General features: G+C 47.4%; 2 protein-coding genes across 2 annotated transcripts in view; both read right to left on the bottom strand.

The window, feature by feature from the left end:
- Positions 1-14,224, bottom strand: part of LOC134573416 (rho guanine nucleotide exchange factor 3-like) — a 61,426-nt gene extending 47,202 nt beyond the window's left edge. The window contains exons 1-3 of the mRNA XM_063433170.1: positions 13,939-14,224; positions 12,444-12,501; positions 12,008-12,061 (exon numbers count right to left, since the gene is read on the bottom strand). Of these exons, the coding sequence (XP_063289240.1) occupies positions 12,008-12,061; positions 12,444-12,501; positions 13,939-14,012 (186 nt within the window). The 5' untranslated portion in view covers positions 14,013-14,224. The remainder of the gene's footprint in view (positions 1-12,007; positions 12,062-12,443; positions 12,502-13,938) is intronic.
- Positions 14,225-14,947: 723 nt separating this feature from the next.
- Positions 14,948-24,390, bottom strand: part of CCDC115 (coiled-coil domain containing 115) — a 32,026-nt gene continuing 22,583 nt past the window's right edge. Inside the window, exons 5-6 of the mRNA XM_063433151.1 lie at positions 20,167-20,319; positions 14,948-15,165 (exon numbers count right to left, since the gene is read on the bottom strand). Of these exons, the coding sequence (XP_063289221.1) occupies positions 15,059-15,165; positions 20,167-20,319 (260 nt within the window). The 3' untranslated portion in view covers positions 14,948-15,058. The remainder of the gene's footprint in view (positions 15,166-20,166; positions 20,320-24,390) is intronic.

The raw sequence follows: 24,390 nt of genomic DNA, 5'->3' as shown, positions 1-24,390 counted from the left end.
TTAGAACGTTGTTTTTTGCGGTTAAGCGCAGGTTAAGTACCCCTTCCCGGCGGTCTACGTTCGTCTCCCGAACAGCTGGGACAACCATCAAAAGAGATTCGTGCAAACCCCTAGCTTTGAGGTCGAGGTCCCGCTGCCTATTAACGCACTTAAAAACATGGCCGCCATCTCAAGCCCGGGACAAAAGACACGAACAGACTTTAAAATGAGGAAACTAAGCGTACAGTTCGTGGGTTCTGAGCGCTCTTCGGTTAACTGTTTCGCCCAGACCGCGGCTACATAATGAATGGTAGAATGCCCGAATTATATATAAAACTGTTAAAGTTATGTATTTTTATCCTGTTTTGTATGTTGCAAGAAAACATGGTATTTTGGGCGCTTGGAGATACTTGTATTGTCATAACCGTTGGATTCATTATCTCCAAGCTGGGCGGTAACACAAGATACATTGTGTTCTTATTGGTTAACTACTTGTATTTTCCCTGTATCCCATCAGGTCCAGAGGGGGCTGTCCCTGGACCTGAGATTTCGCATAAATATCGATACCTGTGTGCCATTAAAGCCAGTTCTTGCTTGACCTTCAAATCGCAGCCTCGACTCGTTTTGTGGGCAAAAGGGTATCCTAGCTGTACCATAGCTAGTGGGATTGTTCTACATTTACAGGATTCTTATGGTATACTAGCTGAAGCAGCTCTTCTCTCTCTCTACATCGGGGATCCAGACTATCCAAGCGGTCCAGCTTCCAGCTAGCCTGGGAGTAACCATAACACTTCCAATCTGGAATTATCTCTTTGGGGCGATTTCCACATGTTTACATAGATCGAATTTACTTAAAATACAGAGAATGTTTTCTGATTATATATCGAAAAGGTAAAAAGTCAAGAATAAAGAGAAAGATATTAGAGAAAAGTTTAGATAAAGGAGGGTTAACAATCCCTAAAATTAAAAAGTATCACGATGCTGCTATTCGTAAGCATATTGGTTTAAAATAGAATCCAAAGATTATTGGCATGATATCGAAAAATTAATGCTGGAAATATCGGATCTCTTCTTTCTGCTGTGGATTGATCCTAAAAGATTGGGCATAGATAGGACTGCAGTAAACAATGGTGGTAAAAATATCCTTACCTATCGAATCCTAAAATTCTGGTCTAAATTCAGGATAGAATATAATTTGTCATGGCATAACATTATTCGATCCAAGAGCAATATTAGCCTCCTGGAATATAATGTGTGTAACGGATCACCTGGCACCCTGACTGGGTACCTCCTTTGAAGGATGCTCCTAGCGCTTTCTGCGGGCTCCAAGCACTCCAGCCGACACCATAACCACCGTAGACTCCTTCAGAGAGCAAGACAGGAACAAGCTCTTACAAGAGCTCAGTGATTATAGCAAGGGAGTATGCAGAGCATAGCAATCCCTTGTAGTGATATAGAAATTCCCCCAATAAGAGACAGGACTCTAGATTGAGGGTGAAGAACTCTGGTTTAATGGCACACACTCTGCTTTTATGCAATTCTCCCCTGCAAGGGAGACGCCCACAGACAATTAGACATAAGCCAATCACACAATGGTTACATCCCACACATCCCCTCCCCTTAGCCTGAGAGCTAACACAATTATCCGTACAGTTTAAAACATACTTTTTACCCAACTTTCATAACTCTAAAACTATACATTCAATCTTCATTAAAATTACATATCGAACTCAACACACTTTACTTACACACATATCCAAAATTCAACCAATTCCATCCAGGGGTTAAAGAGTTAGCTGGAAGTCCTTTATGACCGTTCCATAGATTTGGGCTGTGCGGTCGGTCAATTTCACACTGAAAAAATTACTAAGTCCCATTCGAACGTGCGTTCGATTCTTCAAACGGGACTTAGTCTCTGTGGCTGAAAACTCGGTGCAGGAGAAGGTAAGGGTCAGCGGTGTTCGGTGAAATGTGTAGCCGATTTCAGTTCCATGAATTTGGCTACACATACCGCTGACCTCGTTCGAGTGAACAAAGATCACAGGAGGCTGGCAAACAGGCCCCTCCAAAAACCAGTGGCGAGGTTACTTTCGCCACAATGTGGAGGAAATGAATCTTTGTACATGGAAAGCAAATGGTATAAATGTTTTAACGGATATTTTTAATGGTTTCTATATAAAATCTTTCCAAGAAATAGTTTTTGAATTCCATATTCCCTCAAAAGAAGTTTTTGGTTATCTTAGAATTAAAAGCTATTTGCGAAAACCTATACGTACGAACGACAACGAAGGTGAGGGATTGGAATGGTTATTAAAACATGGAGACAATGTTAGTACCCTGATGAAAAGAACCATCTATATCAGATCCAGGTATTAATATAATAAATAAATGGGAAACAGATCAGAATTTTGGATTGGTACAAGATTATACCAGAAGCTAAGAAATTCATACACTGTCTCAATCTTATAGAGTTACAATATAAGATATTAACCAGATGGCATTTGGTACCAAAGAAAATTAACAAGATGTTCCCTACATATGAATTAATCTGCTGGCTCTGTGACCATTCAGACGGTTCTTACACTCACATCTGGTGGAACTGTCAGAAATTGAAAGGTTTTTTGAAATTAACAGATAACATTCTAGAGAATCTCACGGGTATTCCCGTCTCTCTCTCCCCAAACAGCTTTATTACATCTTGAATGGCCCAAATTGTCTCTGAAAAAACAGATATATAACAACATTGTAAAACTTTTGAATCAGAGTGAGCCTCCAACGTGGGGAATATTAAAAACCCAAATCTCCTTTCAATTAAAAATGGAGAGGGAGTCCTGGAAAAATATCTGGAAAAATGATATCCAAGAAGCATTCAGTATAACCCTTCAGGCTTTATATATCAATCTAAAATAACATTTGGAGAATTCCCTGAATGAATCCATATCTATATTCCCTCATGACTTAGGACATCCCCCCATCTTTCTCCTCTATAAGGTCTCGCTTTAAAAATGTCAGAATATAAAATATGGATTGTGACAGATCCATCCGTCTTTAAAATACTTTTATTCCTCCTTGGTTCGTCTGTTTGTTCGTCTAATTGACTGTCCGTACAGCCCTTTTAGTTTATTTACCCTTTCCCGAATAAACGGCCGGCCACACAGCATGGAAGTGTGCTGCTGGTTAACCTATTAGCCTCATTAGAATGTTGTGGTTAACCGCAGACACTTCCTAATTGTCGAATGTCGGCTGGGTGGTCATCGTTCGTATGTCGACCACGAGGTGGCGGCCATCTTGGACGTATGAATGCTCAGCGGTGTTCGTCGACGATTCCATGGAACTAAAAACAGACACTATTTCTCACGAACACCGTTGAAGCCGCCGACCTCCCGTCTTCTGATCATCCCGCATACGAACGCCGGCCCGTTCGGTACTTTGTCTACACGAATGTACTTACACCGGATAGCTACGCCATGGAGCCCATTTGTATACTGAAAGACTATGTGAAAGACTTTGGCTCCATGGCGATTGAACTGTATGTATGTGATCTGAGCGCCATTCAGTAATAATGTGCGCTCAGATCTAAGCTATCTGGGGATACGTTAAATGTGTATAGTGCGTTCGGTAGTTTGCAAGTTATATATTTTTATGTATTTTTATTGTCATGCCTAGAATGGAGTTTTGCCTCTGTCCTTGGAGATAATTGGATTACTTCCCAATTACCTCCAGGATAGAGAGGAGGGTTCTGTACAGTAAAAGGGGAGTGTTTATAGCCAAAGTGTTTCCATTGGCTACTGCATTATATTTGTCAGTTTTCCACCAGGTCCACTAGGGGAGTGTCCACCTGGTGGAAGACCCACATAAATACCGGGCAGGTAGCCCCGATTAAACAGATCACTGCTTGACCCTCAACACGGAGCCTTGTCTCGTTCTTGGGGGGATTTATATTCGCATGATTTCCTGTTCGGCTATTTGGTTCGTGGATTATTTTGCATGTTTCCTGTTTGGCTAATTGGAGCTTTCGTTAGCTGCTTCTCCATTCAGAAGGTGAACGTCCTTAGCGGTGTTAACCCCTCTTATACCTGGGTGTACCGTAACATGGATTATATGTATGGCATGTATTATGAAGATCTATATTTTGAAGCTTTTCTCTGTTTTTACTAATGACTAGAGACCATCGTGTTTGTCAATGTCTCAGAAACCATTGATTTTTAAAGTAGATAGACTAATGTTTGACTTGAATAATAAGAGCATTGAGACTGTTAGGGTGTTTTGGACGTCAAATATTGTATTTTTTTTTTTGTAAATATAATTTTTATTATTTTTGGAATAAGTATTGTCAAACGTAGAAATTTAACATGGAGACACGCAGGTCTCTAGCTCACATATGTATACATGGGCACGCAGGCCCGTTTATCGTCTGTTCTTAATTTTGGCTCGCAGGCCTCAAGTGATCTCCATAAGTAAAATGTTAATAGAGAGACAGACCGATCTCAGTAGGATGCTATTATATTCAACATATCTAGACGTTTCAAGTCTCTGGAACGGCAGCTCATAGGAAAACCTTTACTACCCCTGGTTTGGTTAACACTCTGTTCCATGATGTTTGTGGAACAGCTATTCTCGCGCGGCTTGGCCGTGCCTGTCCCAGTCCCATCTGTGCTCTCTCAGAGTGTCTGGTTAGAGGTGTCGGTTAGCGTCAGCCTGCCTATGGCAACCGTTACCTGTGCTAGCTTCTAGGTCGGTCCGCTACTCCCGTCAGGCCTGTCTGTTATTTCCAGGTCGTGGACTTGGTCCTTCTTGGTCGGGGTGAGTGGAAGAGGTCGAGGATAGAGGGTTAGGGTCATGGAATTAGGGGGGGGGTGTCGGGTGCGTCTGTAGTCCCTTATGGTTCGTTACTGTCTATCAGTCTCAAGCGGTCCATAAAGTCTGGTTTCGAGGTCTGTAATATCCAGTGTGTCCACGTGTTAAAGTATGTCTGTTGTGTGTTTGCTGCTGTGTGTTGGAATTCCTCTAGGATTCGGAGGTCTTCCATATGGGCGAACCAGGTGGTCAGTGGTGGGGTTGTGGTTTGTTTCCAATATTTGGGGATAATGGATTTGGCCGTGTTCAGTATTCGTATGGACAGTGATTTTTTGTATGCGGATCTTGGTATCTTAGTATGGTGCAGGAGCATTTCTGCAGGTTTAAGGGGGGGTGGGTCATCTGAGAACAGTTGCAGCATTTTATGGATTCCCTGCCAGAACGGGATGATTCCCTTGCATTCCCACCAAATGTGCATGTGTGTGCCCCTCGCCTCTTCGTCCAGTGTGTGCCCTAGTGCCTCCTCCCATTTTCCCATGAAGCCTGGTGTGGTCGTTGGTGTGTGAGTCAGTAGTAGGTTGTATAGAAAAGAGACGCCATGTGCTAATGGTTGGGGTTCCAGGCATTCCCTTTCGAATGCTGTGGGGGTTCTCGTGAGCGATGTGCCCTGAGGGAGTGTGGCAATGTAATGGCGTAGCTGTCGGTATTTGAATTGCGTCAGGAATGTGATTGGTGTCTCTCCTCTAAGCTCCCTTAGGGTTTTAATGCCGTCGTGTCTAAAGATATGTCTGAGCCTGGGTATGTGGTTTGGAATTATGTCCCTGAAAGCTTTCGGGTCTTGACCTGGGGGGAACTCAGGGTTGTATGTCAGAGGTAGCATGGGTGAGGGGTGCGTTGACAGGTTGTGTTTACCCTTCGCCCTCTGCCATTCCTGGATGGTGGCCCTCATGTATTGTGATTGTGTGAGCGTCTTACTCCCTGATCCTGGTGGTATCCATGGTATTATCGCTGTCGGTATCCCTGCCTCCCCCTCCTCCGCCTGCTTCCAGAGCTTGTGCACCCCCTCCTTGGACCATTCCAGTATCCGCTGGAGATGGCAGGCTCTATAATATAAGTGGAAATCCGGGAGAGCGAGACCGCCTCTGTTTTTGGGAAGGGTAAGTGTGTTGTGGCTAATCCTGGGTCTTTTCCCGTCCCACACGTATCTGCCCAGAGCGGAGCGTAATGTGGTGAAGAACTTGCGAGGAATTGTTATGGGGATGGTCTGGAACAGGTACAGCAGGCGTGGCAAGAAGTTCATCTTGACCACCTGTATTCTGCCCAGCCAGGATATGTGTGGGTATGCCCATTCCCTCATGTCTGCGTGTAGCTGGGCGTGCATCGGTGTGAAATTCTCCCCGTACATGTCCCCCGCCTTTCTGGTTAGCCAGATGCCCAGATAGCGGATCTTGTGTGCTGCCCACCTAAATGTGTAGCTTTGTCGCATGTGTGTTGTCCTGTGTTCCGGTATGCTGATGTTAAGTATGGAAGATTTTGTGTTGTTGATTTTTAAATTAGATATGGCCCCGAAGTCATGTAGTGCCTTCAAGATGTTGGGAAGAGAGACCTCCGGGTTCGATACATAAAACAGCATGTCGTCTGCATATGCCGCGATTTTGTGGTGGGTCTTTCCCACCGTCACCCCTGTGATGTCTGGGTTTGTCCTGATGGCCTGTAAGAGTGGTTCCAGTGCAAGGACAAAAAGTAATGGGGATAGGGGGCATCCTTGGCGGGTGCCATTTCGAATATCGAATGCCGTTGTCAGTGCCCCGTTCACCACTACCTGTGCGGATGGTTGCGTGTATAGGGCCTCTATCCAGCCTCTGATTCTGGGGCCCATGCCAGTTCTCGCTAGTGTTTGAAACATGTATGACCATCCGACTCGGTCAAAGGCCTTCTCCGCGTCCGTGGACAGCAGGAGGAGGCCCCCGTGAGCGTGTTTCTGGCTGTGTATCAGAGTGAGGGTGCGCATAGTGTTGTCCCGTGCCTCTCTCCCTGACACGAATCCCACCTGGTCCGGGTGTACCAGGTGGGGCACGTGTGGTTGCAGTCTGTTGGCCAGTATTTTGGCCAGAAATTTAAGGTCACAGTTGATGAGAGAGATGGGTCGGTAGTTTCCGCAGTGGTCCCCATCTCTACCTTCTTTCGGGAGGATGGTGATGTGAGCTGCGAGTGATTGTTTGGGGAAGTGGTGACCTGCCCTGATAGCGTTGTATGTGTCAACTAGTGGGGTGTAAAGTATGTCCGCAAATGTTTTGTAGTAGCTCCGGGGTAAGCCGTCGGGGCCTGGGCTTTTGCCCGGTTTCGTCTGTTTTATTGCGAGGGCCAATTCCTCTGGCGTGATCTCCTCCTCTAGAAGGTCTGCGGTGTTTTTGTCTAGTGAGGGTAGGTCTTGTGTAGTGAGATAGTCATTTATTTTGTTCATCAGGCGTTCGTCGGCAGCCTGTGTCGGTGGGCGGGGCAGATCGTATAGGTTGGCATAGTATGTTCTAATTATGTCTTGGATCTTCATGGGTAGTCGGTGTAGTGTGCCTTTATCGTCTCTAATGTGCTCTATGTATGTCTGCTGTCTGCGTTTTGCTAGCATCCTAGCGAGTAGTTTGCCACTCTTGTCACCATGTAGTGCAAAAAACGCTTTGTGTCGTAATGCGTCCCTGAGATGTCTCTTCAGTAGGAGTTGGGTCAGTGCCCTGCGGAGTGTAAGAAGTTTGTCTTGTAGTGCGTGTGTTTGGGTGCCCTTGTTTTGTGTGTCTATCTCCTGGATTTCGGTGAGTATTGCGGATATCTCCGCTTCCCTTCGCTTTTTCAGCAAGGCTCCTTTTTGGAGGAAGTGGCCTCTCACTACACTCTTGTGTGCCTCCCATAGTATGGTCGGTGTCGTTTGTTCGGGTGTGTTTAAGGTGAAGTATTCTCTTAGTGTGGTGCCAATGTCCGCCTTAATGTCCGGTTGTGTTAGCAAGTGTTCATTCAGGCGCCATTTGGTCACCCTTGGTCTGTGCATCGGGGATGTTATCGTGATGGAGATAGGTGCATGGTCCGACCACGTCACTGTGCCTAGCTCCGCTCGCTCCACTAAGGGGAGGTGGAAGTGAGTCATAAAGAAGTAGTCAATCCTGGTGTAGGTGTTGTGGGGGTGGGAGAAGAAAGTATAATCTCTTTCATCTGGGTGGTGCGCCCTCCAGCAGTCAATCAGTTTTTGTTTAGATAGGAGAGTTTTAAGTGCTGTTAAGTGTTGGGTCGGGATGTGAGATGTCCCCGATGAGGTGTCCCATCTTGGGTCCATAGCTACGTTGAAATCACCTCCTAGGATGAGTACTCCTTCCGCAAATTTCTGAAGTTTGCGCAACATGTGGGATAGGAACCTATAGTGTCTCTGGTTGGGGGCGTAGATGTTGGCAAAAGTGTAAGTTTGGTCTACAATCTTCCCTTTCACGAATAAGTACCTGCCTTCCCTGTCCGTCAGTATCTCTTCTTCTATGAAGGGGACTCTTTTGTGCATTAGGATCGCGACCCCCCGTGCCTTTCCCCCCTGGAAATCGCTATAAAACCCTTTCGGGAATCTGTGGTCGTGGAAGCGGGGTCGTGCCCCTTCTCTAAAGTGGGTCTCTTGTATGTATGCTATGGACGCTTTTAGAGTGTGGAGTTCGCGTAGTGTAGTCGACCTCTTTTCAGGTTTATTAAGCCCTTTGGTATTGATGGACACTAATGTGAGGTTTGCTGGTGTGAGTGACATGTTTGGTGTGTGGTAGTGTGTGTGTCTACGTCTGCAGTCGGTCGGTCTCGGGGCGTAGGATGGGAGGGGGGGTGGGGAAGGTGGGGAGGGTGTCGGGAAGTAAGGGGATAAGTAGGTGTAGGAGATAACCGTCACCTGGGTGACGTTAGGGTTATGGCGTCGAGGTGTATGTGTGGGCCCGGGCCGTTTTGCGCGCCCAGTGCCCCACTCACCTGGATGTGGCGCCTATCCCGTCGGGGTGTGGGAGGAACACCGAGAAGTGTCGTGACCACGTGGGAAACTCCTCCCCCAGGTGGTCCGGTTCTCGATCTCTTCCTAGTCTGGGTGGTCTGGGGACGTCTGCCTCCCATGCCTCCCTGTTCAGTGGCTCAAGTCGTGATCGTATGTGGCTGTCTCCGCCTTTGGACGTCTCTGTAGTCGAATCGTCACCCTGGGCATATCTTCAAATAACATAAGAACAAGAAACAATAAATCATACATTAAACGATTCTATTTACCCTCAAGCGTGCAATGTCTATACAATAAGTAAAACCAATGCCGCGCTATAGAATTATGTCTATACAGAGCTTTATAGTTTGGTCAGAGAGGTGGCGCGTTCTGAAATGATTGGAGAATACAAATAACACAAGTAAACCTTCATAAACATTCAAGTTATTCCTGCGCGGCTTTATGGGCCGGCCGTCCCCCCCGCTCACCCTCCCCTTCCACCGTAAGATAGTGGTGCCGTGATACAATAGTGTTGCTGCTGCTAATACCTACAAAGTTGGTTATAAATCACCCCCTGCCCCCAGTTATTCCCAGTGACCCTAGCTCGTGGTGAGAGGTGCCCCTGTGCCCTGTCAGCTCTTCCGTGCTCTGAAGGGGTATCTTGAGTGGTCTGGGCATGTGTTGGAGCCTATGTGTGAGGTGGTCCGCATGGGGTGACATGCGGTCCCCTTTCCTGTGTATCTGCTCTCTAGGCTTTACGGAATGTCCCCCCCTCCTCCCTCCTCTATCCTCCTCCTCTACGGGTCGATAGCGGCCCTGTCAGTTCCCGAGTGAGCCGGGCCCACACCTCTCCTCACCCGCCCGCTCCTGCTGGGTTCATCACGGGTCGGTGTAGGAGAAGCGTTTGCCCAGCCCAGTCGGCCCCATCTTGTGCCCGTCTCCCTCCCGGCCCTTGCGTAGTCTGTTACTTTCGGGCTTTACCTTCCTACCCTTCAACCCTCGCTCCCTCCCCAAGTGGTTGAGCTAGTCCCTTGCCAAGAGTCCAGCATATACTTGCGAGTCCTTCGGTATGGGCGTCGTCTCGGTTGTGGCCGGGGGCGGCAGTCCTGTGATATATCGAATGGTTTGCAAAGTCCGGGCCGCACCCGGGGTTTCGTAGTTCCGAAGGCGGGTGTCTCCGGAGGAGGGGTGTCAAAGTTCTAGACAGATCATTAGGTATTATCTACAAGGTGGGTATTCCTCGTGTCCAGGTATGGGGAGCCCATGTGAGTTGTGATAGTCCGTGTCTGGTTAGAGTTCTGCTATTGTGGTAGGGGAGTCTCTACTGGTGGTGGTCGGCCGGTGTCGTCCGCCATCTTGGCGCGTGTCGTCGATCCCTTCAAAGTTGGGCCCCCGAGGGCCTCAGCGCCTGTTGCCGCGTAGTTCTCCGGGTCTGCGTACTCTGTGGTTGGGGTGGAGCCCCTCGAGCAGGCGTGTATGGTGCTAACGGGTCCGGCCACTGTAAGGGTGCCGGCGTGATTTGGAGTTCTGCTGCTAGGGCATTTAGGTCTTGTCTGTCCTTCATCAGGAAGGGGCCGTTTGGTGTCTGTACTTGTAGCCCCGTGGGGAAGCACCAGCGGTAGCGCAGCTTATTTGCTTGTAATTGTTTGGTGAAGGGGCGTAATGCTCGCCTGTAAGCCAGCGTGGCTGGTGCCAAGTCGGGAAAGAGTTGTACCTCGGTATCACCAAGGTGTACCGTTCCTGCGTCCCTGGCCTTTCTGAGTATGTCCTCCTTGAGTTGGTAGCTCATCAAACAGCATATGATGTCGCGCGGTGGGGTCCCTTCCGGACCTTTGGGCCGTAGAGCCCTATGTGCCCGTATAAAGTCAATGGGATCATGTTGTGTGCGGCCTAGTATGGAGTTAAAAAGACCGGTCAGCGTGGTCTGTACTGGGGCGGAGTTGTCCGCTTCCTCCGGGATCCCCCGGACTCTAATATTTTGCCTCCTGCCGCGATTGTCTAGGTCTTCCATGTGGCCCGCCATTTGCTGTAGTTGGAGGGTGTGGAGTCGTAGCGTGTCCGTGTTCGCAGATTGCGCCGCTGACATGTGGTCGCAATCCGCCTCCACTTGGGCGACCCGCTGGTGTAGGCCTCGGATTTCCTCCTTGAGCGTTTGGAGCTCCGTTGAGATGGAGGTGCGGAGTTCCGAGTTGGCCGCTTTTAAGTCGGCCTTTGTGGGCAAGTTGCGTAGCATTTCCATCCAGTCTGGGTGGTGGGCGGCTGGATCGGTAGGCAGGTTGTCCGCCATGGTCCCGTCTCCGCTTGGTGTAAGTGGGAGCGGGTCCTCTGGGGCCGTTTGGCTCGTGTAGGCCTGAGGGTCTGCGTCCGCTTGTGCGGTCAAGAAGTGCCTCATGGAGGGGTTTTGAGACCTCCTGGGGGTGTCCGCTTGTTTAGGGGGTTGAGAGGGTCTATTTGTTTTGCCCATTTTCAGGGTGAAAGTGTGCTTTAGGCGGTGATTTAGCGGAGCCTTACAGGGAGCTCTAGGTCTATGCTGCCATCTTCTTCAGCGTCCAGGCCACGCCCCCCCAAATATTGTATTTTTGATGATATGTAATTGTTTGTTTCTAAAGAGAATTAGGGGAGTGGGGCTGGGGTCAGAGAGAACCAGGGGAATGGGGTTGGGGTCAGAGAGAACCAGGAGAGTGGTGCTGGGTTTAGAGAGAACCAGGAGAGAGGGTCCGGACTCAGAGAGAACTAGGGGAGTGGGGCTGGGGTCAGAGAGAACCAGGGGAATGGGGTTGGGGTCAGAGAGAACCAGGAGAGTGGTGCTGGGTTTAGAGAGAACCAGGAGAGAGGGTCCGGACTCAGAGAGAACTAGGGGAATGGGGTTGGGGTCAGAGAGAACCAGGAGAGAGGGGCTGGACTCAGAGAGAACCAGAGGAATGGGGTTGGGGTCAGAGAGAACCAGTGAAATGGGGTTGGGGTCAGAGTGAACAAGAGGAGTGGTGCTGGGTTTAGAGAGAACCAGCAGAGAGGGTCCGGACTCAGAGAGAACTAGGGGAATGGGGCTGGGTCAGAGAGAACCAGGGGATTGGGACTGTGCTTAGAGAGAACCAAGAGAGAGGTGCCATGGGTCAGAAAGAATAGGAGAGAGGTGCCAGGAGTGAGGGGCCAGGGTCAGAAAGAACCAGGGGAGAGGGACCAGGGTCAGAGAAGGCAGAATATATGAGTTCTGAGATTAGATAGTCACATGGAGTCACTATAGCTACTCACCTTCTCCTCTAGAACCTGATTTGGGGGAGGTTGTGGCTGCTTTCTCCTCTTCAGCTAAGTAATAGAGGTACAAATTAGAGACACACAGTATAGTCAGACATGTACACCTACCGGTTAGTGAATGACAATATGGTCAGACAGGTACATCTACCGGCCAGTGACACACAGTATGGTCATACAGGTACACCTACCGGTTTGTGGCACACAGTTTGGTCAGACAGGTACACCTACCGGTTAATGAAAGACATGGTCAGACAGTTACACCTACCGGTTAGTGACAGACAGTATGGTCAGACAGTTACACCTACCGGTTAGTGACAGACAGCATGGTCAGACAGGTACACCTACCGGTTAGTGACGTACAGCATGGTCAGACAGGTACACCTACCGGTTAGTGACATACAGCATCACTGTAACAAGCACACATTTTACTTACTCCAGAGCTCTCTGACTGGGAGCCGGTGGTGTGTGAACGCTCTCTCTGCACCGGCTGCCTGTGTAAGGAAAGGAGTTTCAATGGCTGAGGCCAGGGTCAGGAGAAGCAAATGATGGGTTCACTGCTAGAATTCTTATGAAATATGGCAACAACAGCCTGTCTGAGGAAATCATAAGATTTACCCCAACCTACCACCAAATTCCAGGCATCTACTACTCTTTCTATATCACTGTTACTGCTCCCACTGGAAGGCTATTCCATGTATCTACTACCCTTTATATATCACTGTTATTGCTCCCACTGGAAGGCTATTCCAGGTATCTACTACCCTTTCTATATCACGGTTACTGCTCCCACTGGAAGGCTATTCCAGGTATCTACTACCCTTTCTATATCGCTGTTACTGCTCCCACTGGAAGGCTATTCCAGGTATCTACTACCCTTTCTATATCACGGTTACTGCTCCCACTGGAAGGCTATTCCAGGTATCTACTACCCTTTCTATATCGCTGTTACTGCTCCCACTGGAAGGCTATTCCATGTATCTACTACCCTTTCTATATCACTGTTACTGCTCCCACTGGAAGGCTATTCCAGGTATCTACTACCCTTTCTATATCGCTGTTACTGCTCCCACTGAAGGCTATTCCAGGTATCTACTTCCCTTCCTATATCACTGTTACTGCTCCCACTGGAAGGCTATTCCAGGTATCTACTACCCTTTCTATATCGCTGTTACTGCTCTCACTGGATGGCTATTCCATGTATCTACTTCCCTTTCTATATCACTGTTACTGCTCCCACTGGAAGGCTATTCCATGTATCTACTACCCTTTCTATATCACTGTTACTGCTCCCACTGGAAGGCTATTCCAGGTATCTACTACCCTTTCTATATCGCTGTTACTGCTCCCACTGGAAGGCTATTCCATGTATCTACTACTCTTTCTATATCACTGTTACTGCTCCCACTGGAAGGCTATTCCAGGTATCTACTACCCTTTCTATATCGCTGTTACTGCTCCCACTGGAAGGCTATTCCATGTATCTACTAACCTTTCTATATCACTGTTACCGCTTCTACTGGAAGGCTATTCCAGGTATCTACTACCCTTTCTATATCACTGTTACTGCTCCCACTGGAAGGCTATTCCATGTATCTACTACTCTTTCTATATCACTGTTACCGTTGATAATGTGTACACCCCACAGCTCTTTAGATATCACTGTTCACTATCCAGCACGGCTTCCATGTCACAACTGTCATAGGACGATGCACACTGCCCCTCCATTAAATGGGTTCATATCTCACCTTGAATCCCCATTTAAAGGTACAGTGTCCCCCTCTGTTGCCCTCATTTAAAGGGACAGTGATTAAAGTATAGTGACACTGGTTTGCTGTGCTAGGGGAAGGATTGATTTGCCCTGTGTGTTCTATTACAGCCAAATGTGGTTTCTGTCCTGGGATACACAGGAATGATGTCTGAACCCCTACCAGAGATCGCCGTCTCCCTCCTCCACAAGGTGTGATTTTTCGTCCCTGTCCATGGTGTGGCCACCGGGTGCCATCCGTACAGTATCATTAGAAGCAGCTGGTTGCCATGGTTATTGTGCCATTGTACACCGGGTCCCTGCTCACGGTTTGTGACAATACTTCGACTGCGACTTGTGTGACATTTCCGTCCCAGACCACGACTTCCTGTGACAGGCAGCTGTCACTCTGTGCGATGGTAAGGGGACGAGACACGCCTGTACGTGCATCGCTCACACTGGAAGGCTACCTAGAGAGGGCCCTGCAGGCCACGCCGGGGGTCCATGTACAGTGATACAATTACAGGCAGACCATTGAACACAATCAGCTCACTAAACACCAACTTACAGTGCAACGTGTAACCCAGAACATACCATTTTCACTGCAATTTGCCGTTTACGGACTAACCCCACTGACTCAGATTTTTCACTGCAGCCACAGTTCCTCTCTGTCATACTACAGGATTTTTTTCATTAAAGACCAATGACAGGGTTGTGGTTTTAAAAAAAAAAAAAAGTGTCGCTCTGCCAGGAAATGTTCACAGTACTCAAATGTTGCTCAGAATTATAGTTTACGAAATCAGGAGGGAATGTCCAGGGACCGGCGTGGCTGCTGGTCCCAAATACACTCCTATCAGCAGACCTCACAGTGTAGCGTGAGTGCCTTCATCGAGTATACTCTGTGCCGGGAAGGGGGCACCTTAATTCTAGAATAAATTACAATTGGATCAGTCACATAGAGCGACCGCCTGGACGTTACACAGCAGTGTGAATTGCTGGGAATTCAAAATTCATTTTAGAATTTTACACCGAAGTATCCAGACTGGAAAAGTTCTGCATGTTTTTAATTTGGCTATTGTGGCTTACTATTTGGTAGCCATGGATTTAGATCAGTAACTCTGCAGATGGAGGGCTCACAGACGGTCAAACTAACTGTGTGAATAGAATGTGTGTAACATAGGTCAGACAGAGACTGCAGTAAATCCATTTTATTATTCAGCCCAGTAATACACGTATCACGCAGATATTAATGTAGACAGTGTTAGTGCACGCAGTCTTTGCGCTCGCCATTTTCCAACGTCCAATCAGCTCGCCTGCAGCTTCCGTTTCTGAGCCATTAATGTTCCGTACCGCCTTTGAATGCAGTCAACGCTGCTTTGCAGGGAAGCGACCTCTGCTGCCAGCTGGATCCCTGGATGGAGGAGAAGAAAGACAACCATCACTACAGCCCTGCGCACACAGGGTATTATTAAAGGCTGCACACCATTCGCATTGAGCCAATACTGGTTCAAGCAATAAACTCCTCGCCTTCCTCCCTCGCTGCTCACCCAGGAAGTGTTCTCAAGGCTTGATTAGAGAATTCTACCCATAAACGCAAATTGGAAAACGAGCGCACCACAGTCAAAATCAATGCAGCATATTTAATAGTAGATTGGGGCGCTGCTGAAATGTTCGTTTTGTCCTGACGTTCATTCATCCATTCACACAGAGTAAAGGAATTCTGCAATCCATGCCGTGGCCGCATCTTGCAGCCGGTTAGTGGAGGATTCCCTGAATTGGTACCTTGTGTGATTGCCATATTTAGGGTTCCCAAGTTAGGGAGCTGTTTAGTAGATTGCTCAGTTTTTTGGTATCCTTATGGCAATCTCACGTAAGGATTAGGAAATGATCTACTGGAATACCAAGAAAATAATTTTCTTAAAGTGACACTATAGTCACCAGAACAACTACAGTTTAATGTACAGTATACAGCTTAATGTACGGTATACAGCTTAATGTACGGTATACAGCTTAATGTACGTATACAGCTTAAAGGACCACTATAGGCACCCAGACCACTTCAGCTCAATGAAGTGGTCTGGTAGGATTAACCCTGCCTGCTGTAAACATAGCAGTTTACATATGGGTTAATCCAGCCTCTAGTGGCTCTCTCATTGACAGCCGCTAGAGGCGCTTCCCACTGTGATTTTCCCAGTGAGAAGAAGCCAGCGTCCATAGGAAAGCATTCTCAATTGGATATGGACTGGCTGAATGTGCACGCGGCTCGTGCCGCACATGCGCATTCAGCCGATGACGACGACAAGGAGGAGGAGAGGAGAGATACCCGCCCGGTGCTGGAAAAATAGGTAAATTTAACCCCTTGCACCCCCTAGAGCCCAGTGTGCAGCTTAATGTATAATATACAGGTTAATGTACGGTATTCAGCTTAATGCATGGTATACAGCTTAATGTAGGGTATATAGCTTAATGCAGGGTATACAGCTTAATGTAGTTGTTCTGGTGAGTATAATAGCTTTCTTCAGGCATTTTCATGCAAACACTGTATTTTCAGAGAGAAGGCAGTGTTTACATTGCCCCTAGGGACACCTCCAGATGGCTACTCCTCAGATGGCCACTGGAGGTGCTTCCTGGCTCAGTGCTGCACAGTAGGCAGCACTGCCGTTCAGCGTCTCCACGCTCTTCATGGAGACGTTGACGTTCCTCATAGAGATGCATTAATTCAATGTATCTCAATGTATCTCTATGAGGAGGTGCTGATTGGCCGCCCCTGTGACGATTTTAGCCAATCTAATGCTTTCCCTATGGGAAAGCATTGGATTAAATAAAAATCTGCCATTTTAATGATGTCACAAAGGGGGCGGAGCCAGCACCGTGGACCTGCGTGGCGCTGGAAATAAGGGGACTTGTTTTTTTTATATAATAAAAGGGACTAGCGAATGTTTAGCTCGTGTGTCTTGGCACAGGCCCCCCCCCCCCCCATGGTGGGGCACCTAACAGATTTATAAGTGGGGGGCATAGTAAAAACATTCCAGACGAAAAAAATATCCATCTTCACCCCTCTACGGCTCAGTGCAGGGAGGGATAAGACTTATTAAGACAACTTGAGTCAGAGTGTTCTGAAAGGTAAATCTCGAGACAGACGCATAGGGGCTCTAAAAAATCAAAGTGGGGGTGGACCTATTGTAAAAGGGTGGTGGCTGGGTGAGACAATAGGTTCCCACCCCTCTATTCTTCAGGGTGGGTGGGCACTATACCGCCCTCCATTTTATTAATTAGGTGCCCCACCATGGGGGCATGGGGGACTTGTACCATGTCCTATTGGAGTATCAGTTAGGAAGCAATAGCTGCCCAGTTGCTAGTCTTTGTGACCGCGAGTCATTGGCTGCTCACTGTTTAGTCTTGAGAAAGTTCCGTGGGCGGGACGAAACGCGTCGACGTGCTACAGCTGACTGCATGACCCTCTGTTTTTCTGCCAGAGAGTGCCGACCTCTATTGTGATTCTGCCCCCTGTTTACCGCGGTCTCTTTTGAAGATCCCGACCGCGGTCCAGCAACCCTCTAGCCTATCTACGGCCGACTGGCTATTATCGCCGGGGGTGTATATCCACTACACCGCGGTCTTTTTTGAAGATTCCGACCGCGGTGCAGCATACCATTCATCTATGGTGGATCCCCCCATCGTTTGTAGCGGGTTGGAGGTCTGTCATCGGGAATCATCAACCATCGATTAACCATCTCATCTATTCTGTCTCTCCTAAGTTTTTTATCATCTACCTTCATATTTATACCTCGGTGGGGGCCCACACCGAGGCAAGGTATTTTGTATCTTATTTTATTTTTATTGTTAAGTCTTTTCACTGGATACTTTGTTTCATGCTGTGTATCCATAGTGGATTTTGTCTGCCTAGTTTTTTATTATATCAGTGTGGTCATCCTTTCATGAGTTAATTTAATTAGTTTTTATATGAGTTGTATCTCAATAAATTTATATCAATTTTCTATCGTTATGATTTTGTGCGCACATACTTATTTTTACTTATGAGCTTACACTCACTCTCAGACGCTTGTGGATGTATGTAGCTGCCTATTTGATTTATTCTTTATTTATTACACCTTGTTTCTATTTCCTTATTTGCTCACTGTTTAGTATACATGCTCCTATGCGTGGCCATTCGTTTTTCGTTTCATTCGTTGTAATTAGCATTCGTCCATTTGCCTGTCGTCTGAAAACGAATGCCTCAGTCTATCTAATAGTACCACACTCTTGCAGGATCATTGCTCCTTTGTCTGGGACCGATCTCAGTGTCTGCAGTCCACTAGTCATAGAAACATAGAATGTGACAGCAGATAAGAACCATCTGGCCCATCTAATCTTCCCCTGTGATGTGATCCACATTTGAGCATTAATAATCTTCATGTTTCGTGGGTTCTCTCTCCCACTTCCTCAGGACATGTCCCTTCCAGGCAGTGCCTCCCTCCCTCTTATGCATCACTAATTAATCCATTAAGGGTTTCAGTCCAGTTGGTGGATTCTACAACCCTTAACCAGTCATTTTTTGAGATATCCCTTGGTTTTGATATTTATTCTCTTTTTTAGACATTTATTACTAGCGCCTATATTCTACTTGTTCTTGTATACATACTTAACCAGTCATTGACTAATCTCCTAAACACCAGAGTTTAGTGCAAAACACCTGCAACTCCAGGTAACAGAACAGCTCACAGCAACGCCACCTGGATAGTGACCGTGGGTACACACCACCTAGATAGTGACAGTGGGTACACACCACCTGGATAGTGACAGTGGGTACACACCACCTGGATAGTGACAGTGGGTAAATGGCAATAGTGTACACGCCAACAGTGACAGTGGGTACACACCACCTGGATAGTGACAGTGGGTACACACCACCTGGATAGTGACCGTGGGTACACACCACCTGGATAGTGACAGTGGGTACACACCACCTGGATAGTGACAGTGGGTACACACCACCTGGATAGTGACCGTGGGTACACACCACCTGGATAGTGACAGTGGGAACACGCCACCTGGATAGTGACCGTGGGTACACACCACCTGGATAGTGACAGTGGGTAAATGGCAATAGTGTACACGCCAACAGTGACAGTGGGTACACACCACCTGGATAGTGACAGTGGGTAAATGGCAATAGTGTACACGCCAACAGTGACAGTGGGTACACACCAACTGGATAGTGACAGTGGGTACACACCACCTGGATAGTGACCGTGGGTACACACCACCTGGATAGTGACAGTGGGTACACACCACCAGGATAGTGACCGTGGGTAAATGGCAATAGTGTACACGCCGATAGTGTACATGCCAATAGTGACAGTGGGTACACCCCAATAGTATACATGCGGACAGTGACAGTGGGTACATGATGACAGTGACAGTGGGTACACGTTACCTGAATAGTGACCGTGGGAAAATGGCAATAGTGTACACGCCGATAGTAACAGTGGGTACACGCCAATAGTGACAGTGGGTACACGCCACCTGGATAGTGACAGTGGGTACACGCCACCTGGCTAGTGACAGTGGGTACACGCCGATAGTGACAGTGGGTACACGCCACCTGGATAGTGACAGTGGGTACACGCCACCTGGATAGTGACAGTGGGTACACGCCGATAGTGACAGTGGGTACACGCCGATAGTGACAGTGGGTACACGCCACCTGGATAGTAACAGTGGGTACACGCCGATAGTGACAGTGGGAACACGCCAATAGTGACAGTGGGAACACGCCAATAGTGACAGTGGGAACACGCCGATAGTGACAGTAGGTACACGCCGATAGTGACAGTAGGTACACGCCGATAGTGACAGTGGGTACACGCCGATAGTGACAGTGGGTACACGCCGATAGTGACAGTGGGTACACGCCGATAGTGACAGTGGGTACACGCCGATAGTGACAGTGGGTACACGCCGATAGTGACAGTGGGTACACGCCGATAGTGACAGTGGGTACACGCCACCTGGATAGTAACAGTGGGTACACGCCAATAGTGACAGTGGGTACACGCCGATAGTGACAGTGGGTACACGCCGATAGTGACAGTGGGAACACGCCGATAGTGACAGTGGGAACACGCCGATAGTGACAGTGGGTACACGCCGATAGTGACAGTGGGTACACGCCGATAGTGACAGTGGGTACACGCCGATAGTGACAGTGGGTTGGTTCCCAATACTGTACATCACATACTGCCAGTTAATCCCTCAGGATTGTGAATTTGCACACAGTAGAAGTGCTGGGTGATGAGCCGTGTCTTACTACAGTCTGTGAAATAAAGTATATAATCAGGCCCCCGGCAGTAATGGACCACGAGGAATAGTTGGGACATCTCTCCATGCCACACAAGTATCATTAACTCACCCTCACGAAACGTGGTTTGTGCTTGCCGCAAACTCTGTGGTACCAAGATTCCAAACCAGTGCAAGGGGTCCTGAGCGGGCGCTGGCCCGGGCCCCCTAGGTTCCGTTGTTGTGGGCTGGATGGTTTCTGCTGGGCCTTTCCTGTGCCGTAGCTCTGTGAGAGAAGACAAAATTAGTGTATCAGGACTCCTGAGGGGTTAAATGGACGCAAATTAGTAAATATGGATTAAAATGTAACCCCTTCACTACCAAGAAATTAGCAGGAGTGTCCTGGGACGGAATGTTTCAATAGGGATAAATAGCACATTATTTAATGGAAGCAAAAACTAAAATTTTGGTTAGACAGAAAAACTATTAAAAATCATTTCCCAAATAATTAAGTTACAGATAGGAAAAGAGGGTTTTAAATAAATATATTGTATAATAATAATAATAATAATGATATTTATATAGCGCCGTCACATTCCACAGCGCTTTACAATGGGTGGACGAACAGACATGTAGTTGTAACCAGACAAGTTGGACACACAGGAACAGAGGGGTTGAGGGCCCTGCTCAATGAGCTTACATGCTAGAGGGAGTGGGGTAAAATGACACAAAAGGTAAGGATAGTATTAGACTAGTGACAGTTGCAGAAGAGGAATCAGTCGGGAGCTATTAACAGTTTAATTGATACGCTTTTATGAAGAAGTGGGTTTTTAACAATTTTTTTGAAGGAGTGGAGACTGGGTGAGCATCTAACGGAGGAGGGAAGCGACTTCCACAGGAACGGTGCAGCCCTCGAGAAATCTTGAAGGCGAGCATCAGAGGTGGGATTACAGACAGAAGATAGACGTAAGTCTTCAGCAGATCGTAAGGGATCTATACACTGATACACACAATAATACACGCACATAGCTCTATACACTGATGCACACAATAATACACGCACATAGCTCTATACACTGATACACACACACACGTATATATAATAATAATAATTATTATTATTGCCATTTATATAGCGCCAACAGATTCCATAGCGCTTTACAATATTATGAGAGGGGGGATTTAACTATAAATAGGACAATTACAAAAAACTTACAGGAACGATAGGTTGGAGAGGACCCTGCTTAAGCGAGCTTACAGTCTATAGGATATATATTACATGTCCCTGTGGATATAAATTACATGTCCCTGTGGCCTCTCATACGTGGGGAAAACTGATCTCACTCTCCGAGAACGAATACGCGGACACAGATCTAACATCACTACCGCATTCAGAGACCAGAAATCAGATAAGCCTGTTGCCAAACATTTTCTTCAATTGAATCACAGACTCCCTACATTGAAGTTCATAGCCATCGATCATGTCCCACTAAGCCCCAGAGGAGGAGACAGGTCCAAAATGCTATTGCAGCGTGAAACCTATTGGATACACCGTCTTGACACTGTCACTCCAAAAGGACTCAATTAATATATCTCCTTCACGATGTTCCTTTGAAAAATTCTTCTTATATATTTTCTATGCCTTAGCTAAATACGATTCTTGATCCTCGATAGATATACCTTTGGATCCGAGTGGATATTCCAGTATAAGTTACACACGTCCATATGACGTGGATTATGGTTGTCAGTTAGTCACAGTATTGACATTTAATTAATTTTTTCATAATTTTTTCATGATGCTTTGCTAGAGAAGATCGACCCTTGATGTTTTTAGAGACATAGTTGCCGAGTAGATTGTAACTTTTTTTGTATATGTCACTTTGTCACTATTGATACACTTTCACACGTTTAACAGTGGGAGCACTATTGACCCCTCGGCTGTCTCATTCTTACATTATGAATAGTAAGAAAAAATGTTCTTTCATAGAATATGAATTAAGTACTTCTTCACTTCCAAATATCCCACATCTAGATCTCATTTTCGAGATCCCTTAAATTTTGCTTACAGCAGTTCTTTCACGAGGGTTTGTTACATGTATCTTAGCCTTGGGAGCGTACACTCCATCACTTAGCAACTGGGGTGCACGTCACTATACACGCCCAGTAGTTTGAGCGAGGACCGGACACTTCCGGGTATAGCTTCGCTGCTTAGCAACCACGATGCACGTCACCACGCACGCCCAGCACCACGTGAGGCGTTGGGACACTTCCGGGTTCGGCTAATCACACGCACGCGATTGGTGAGTTATTCATCTGTATTGTATATTTAAATGCCGTTTTGTCACTAGTTGTTTGATCTTGAAAAAGACCCTTAGGGGTCGAAACGTCGATTGAATAGATGCGTTACACTTTGTTGTAAACCTTTTTCCACTACATTAAAATCACCGAAAAAAGTCCTTTTGAGTGCTCCTACTTCATCTTTGACTATATATATATATATATATATATATATATATATATACACACACACACACACACAAATATATACACACACAGACGCTGATACATACTTTCAAGCACATGCACACATATTTCAGGAACACTCACTGATATAACTGCCAGAAAGACAAAAAAACACACGAATATTAAGTTCACTTAGACACACACACACCGATAGACAATGTCAGAAACATATACTCGCTTACAGTGTATTTTGGTATCTGTAAGACACACACATTTCCCCTGGTGGTGGAGTGAGACACTGTCTGTTCACTGGCCTTGTCTGCCAGTCACCCTCCGATTACCTTTGTCTCTGTGAGGGCGGGTGGCTGATCTCCCAACTCCCCGCTAAGGTGAACACACTGAGTTACAGTCAGTCTCTGTGTTCTGCTGTCTGAAGATCACAGCATGGCAGCTGCTGGTACCGCTGTCCTGTAAACTTACTGACATTGCTAAAGGCCGAGATGAAGGGGTTAAGAAAGTAAAATGAGGGGCGGGGCCTGGCTTCCAACCTGAATGGCCGCATGCAGAGTGTGCTCTGTGTGAGAAACTCCTGAAGTGCCTTAAATCTGAACTTTTGTCTCACCAAACCCAGCCATCTGAAGGCTGGCAAAAGGCTGAATCTACCTCTGCACCACCTCAGACGCACAATGAGCAGCCTGGACTTGATACACAATTGCAGCCTACTTGTGGGTGCTGGCGTGGAAGAAGCGGCCGATCTTCCTGCTGGCTATATTACTGACAGAAGTGGGCATAGCAAGGGCTCCCGTTCCCCCCCCCCCCCTCTTGCCGGTTGGGGTTATTCCGGCCCCAGCACTCACACCCTACTCACAAGCCCTGCGACCCACCACACGTTCCTGCTGGCCAAATCGGCAGGATCCAAGATGGCGGGCGCAAGTCCTCACCCCATGCCACAAGGCCTGAGGGAATCCACTCTCACAAGGCTGGATGCAATATTTACGGAATTCTGGCGCAAGCTTGAGGAGAGACAAATGAGTGCCAGCAAGCAATGCTACTCACCCCTGTGGCTGATGGCTCCATGCCTGATGCAAAGCGTCGGAACAAGCCCAAACCTAATAGACAAGGGGCCCACCGGGGGCCCACAAACAACATGGGTCTCATGCTCCTCAGCGAACACACAAGCTCTGGCTCCTACTAAAAAGTGGCGGAAGGTCCGCTGTCCTGATGTAACAATTCCACGCTGTGAAAGCCGAAGGAGGAGATCCAAGGTAACAGTTGCAGCAAAGCCAACTCACCTTAGGACCCACGCCAAGCTACAGCCCGCTAGGTAAACCACTACAACGTTGCTAAAAGCGAGGAGGTCTGCTGGACACCGCCGACACGTTCCTGCTGTGATCTACTGCCAACGGCACAACTCACACCCTTGGAGGGATCATATCTGTCGTATGGAAAAGCAACATGGAGTAGGATCGCTGTCCCAGGTGAAGATTCATGCTACAACACAAGCTATTACTTACCTGGGTTCATCAGGGACAGACAAAGCCTCGCAGCTCTCTAGCCTGCCTGGACACTCCACTGATCAGGACTGTGTACAGCCACTGATGGGCATTGGTTAGCTGCAAATGCAGGGTCTTACTCGGCCACAGGCCTCCCCCCACGCTAGGCCACACACAGCAGCACCAAAATCAGATATTTAACACATCTGGCTGAGCAGGCACCCAGTGCAATTATTATGCTCCATTGTTTTATTTTGTTACCCACCCGGCATTGTGCTAATAGTATTTTCCTTTCACCACAGTTAGCCAAGGCTGTAATGCGGGGATTCCCATATAATGGTGACAAGGGCCAGTGGCATAATATCTCCAGTGTTAATCCTAGCATGTCATACTATGTTTTC

This window comes from Pelobates fuscus, chromosome 9 (assembly GCF_036172605.1).
Source record: "Pelobates fuscus isolate aPelFus1 chromosome 9, aPelFus1.pri, whole genome shotgun sequence".
In the NCBI taxonomy this organism is placed as follows: Eukaryota; Metazoa; Chordata; class Amphibia; order Anura; family Pelobatidae; genus Pelobates; species Pelobates fuscus.
Note: the sequence above shows the minus strand (reverse complement) of the source record. Positions and strands in the feature narration are given on the sequence as shown.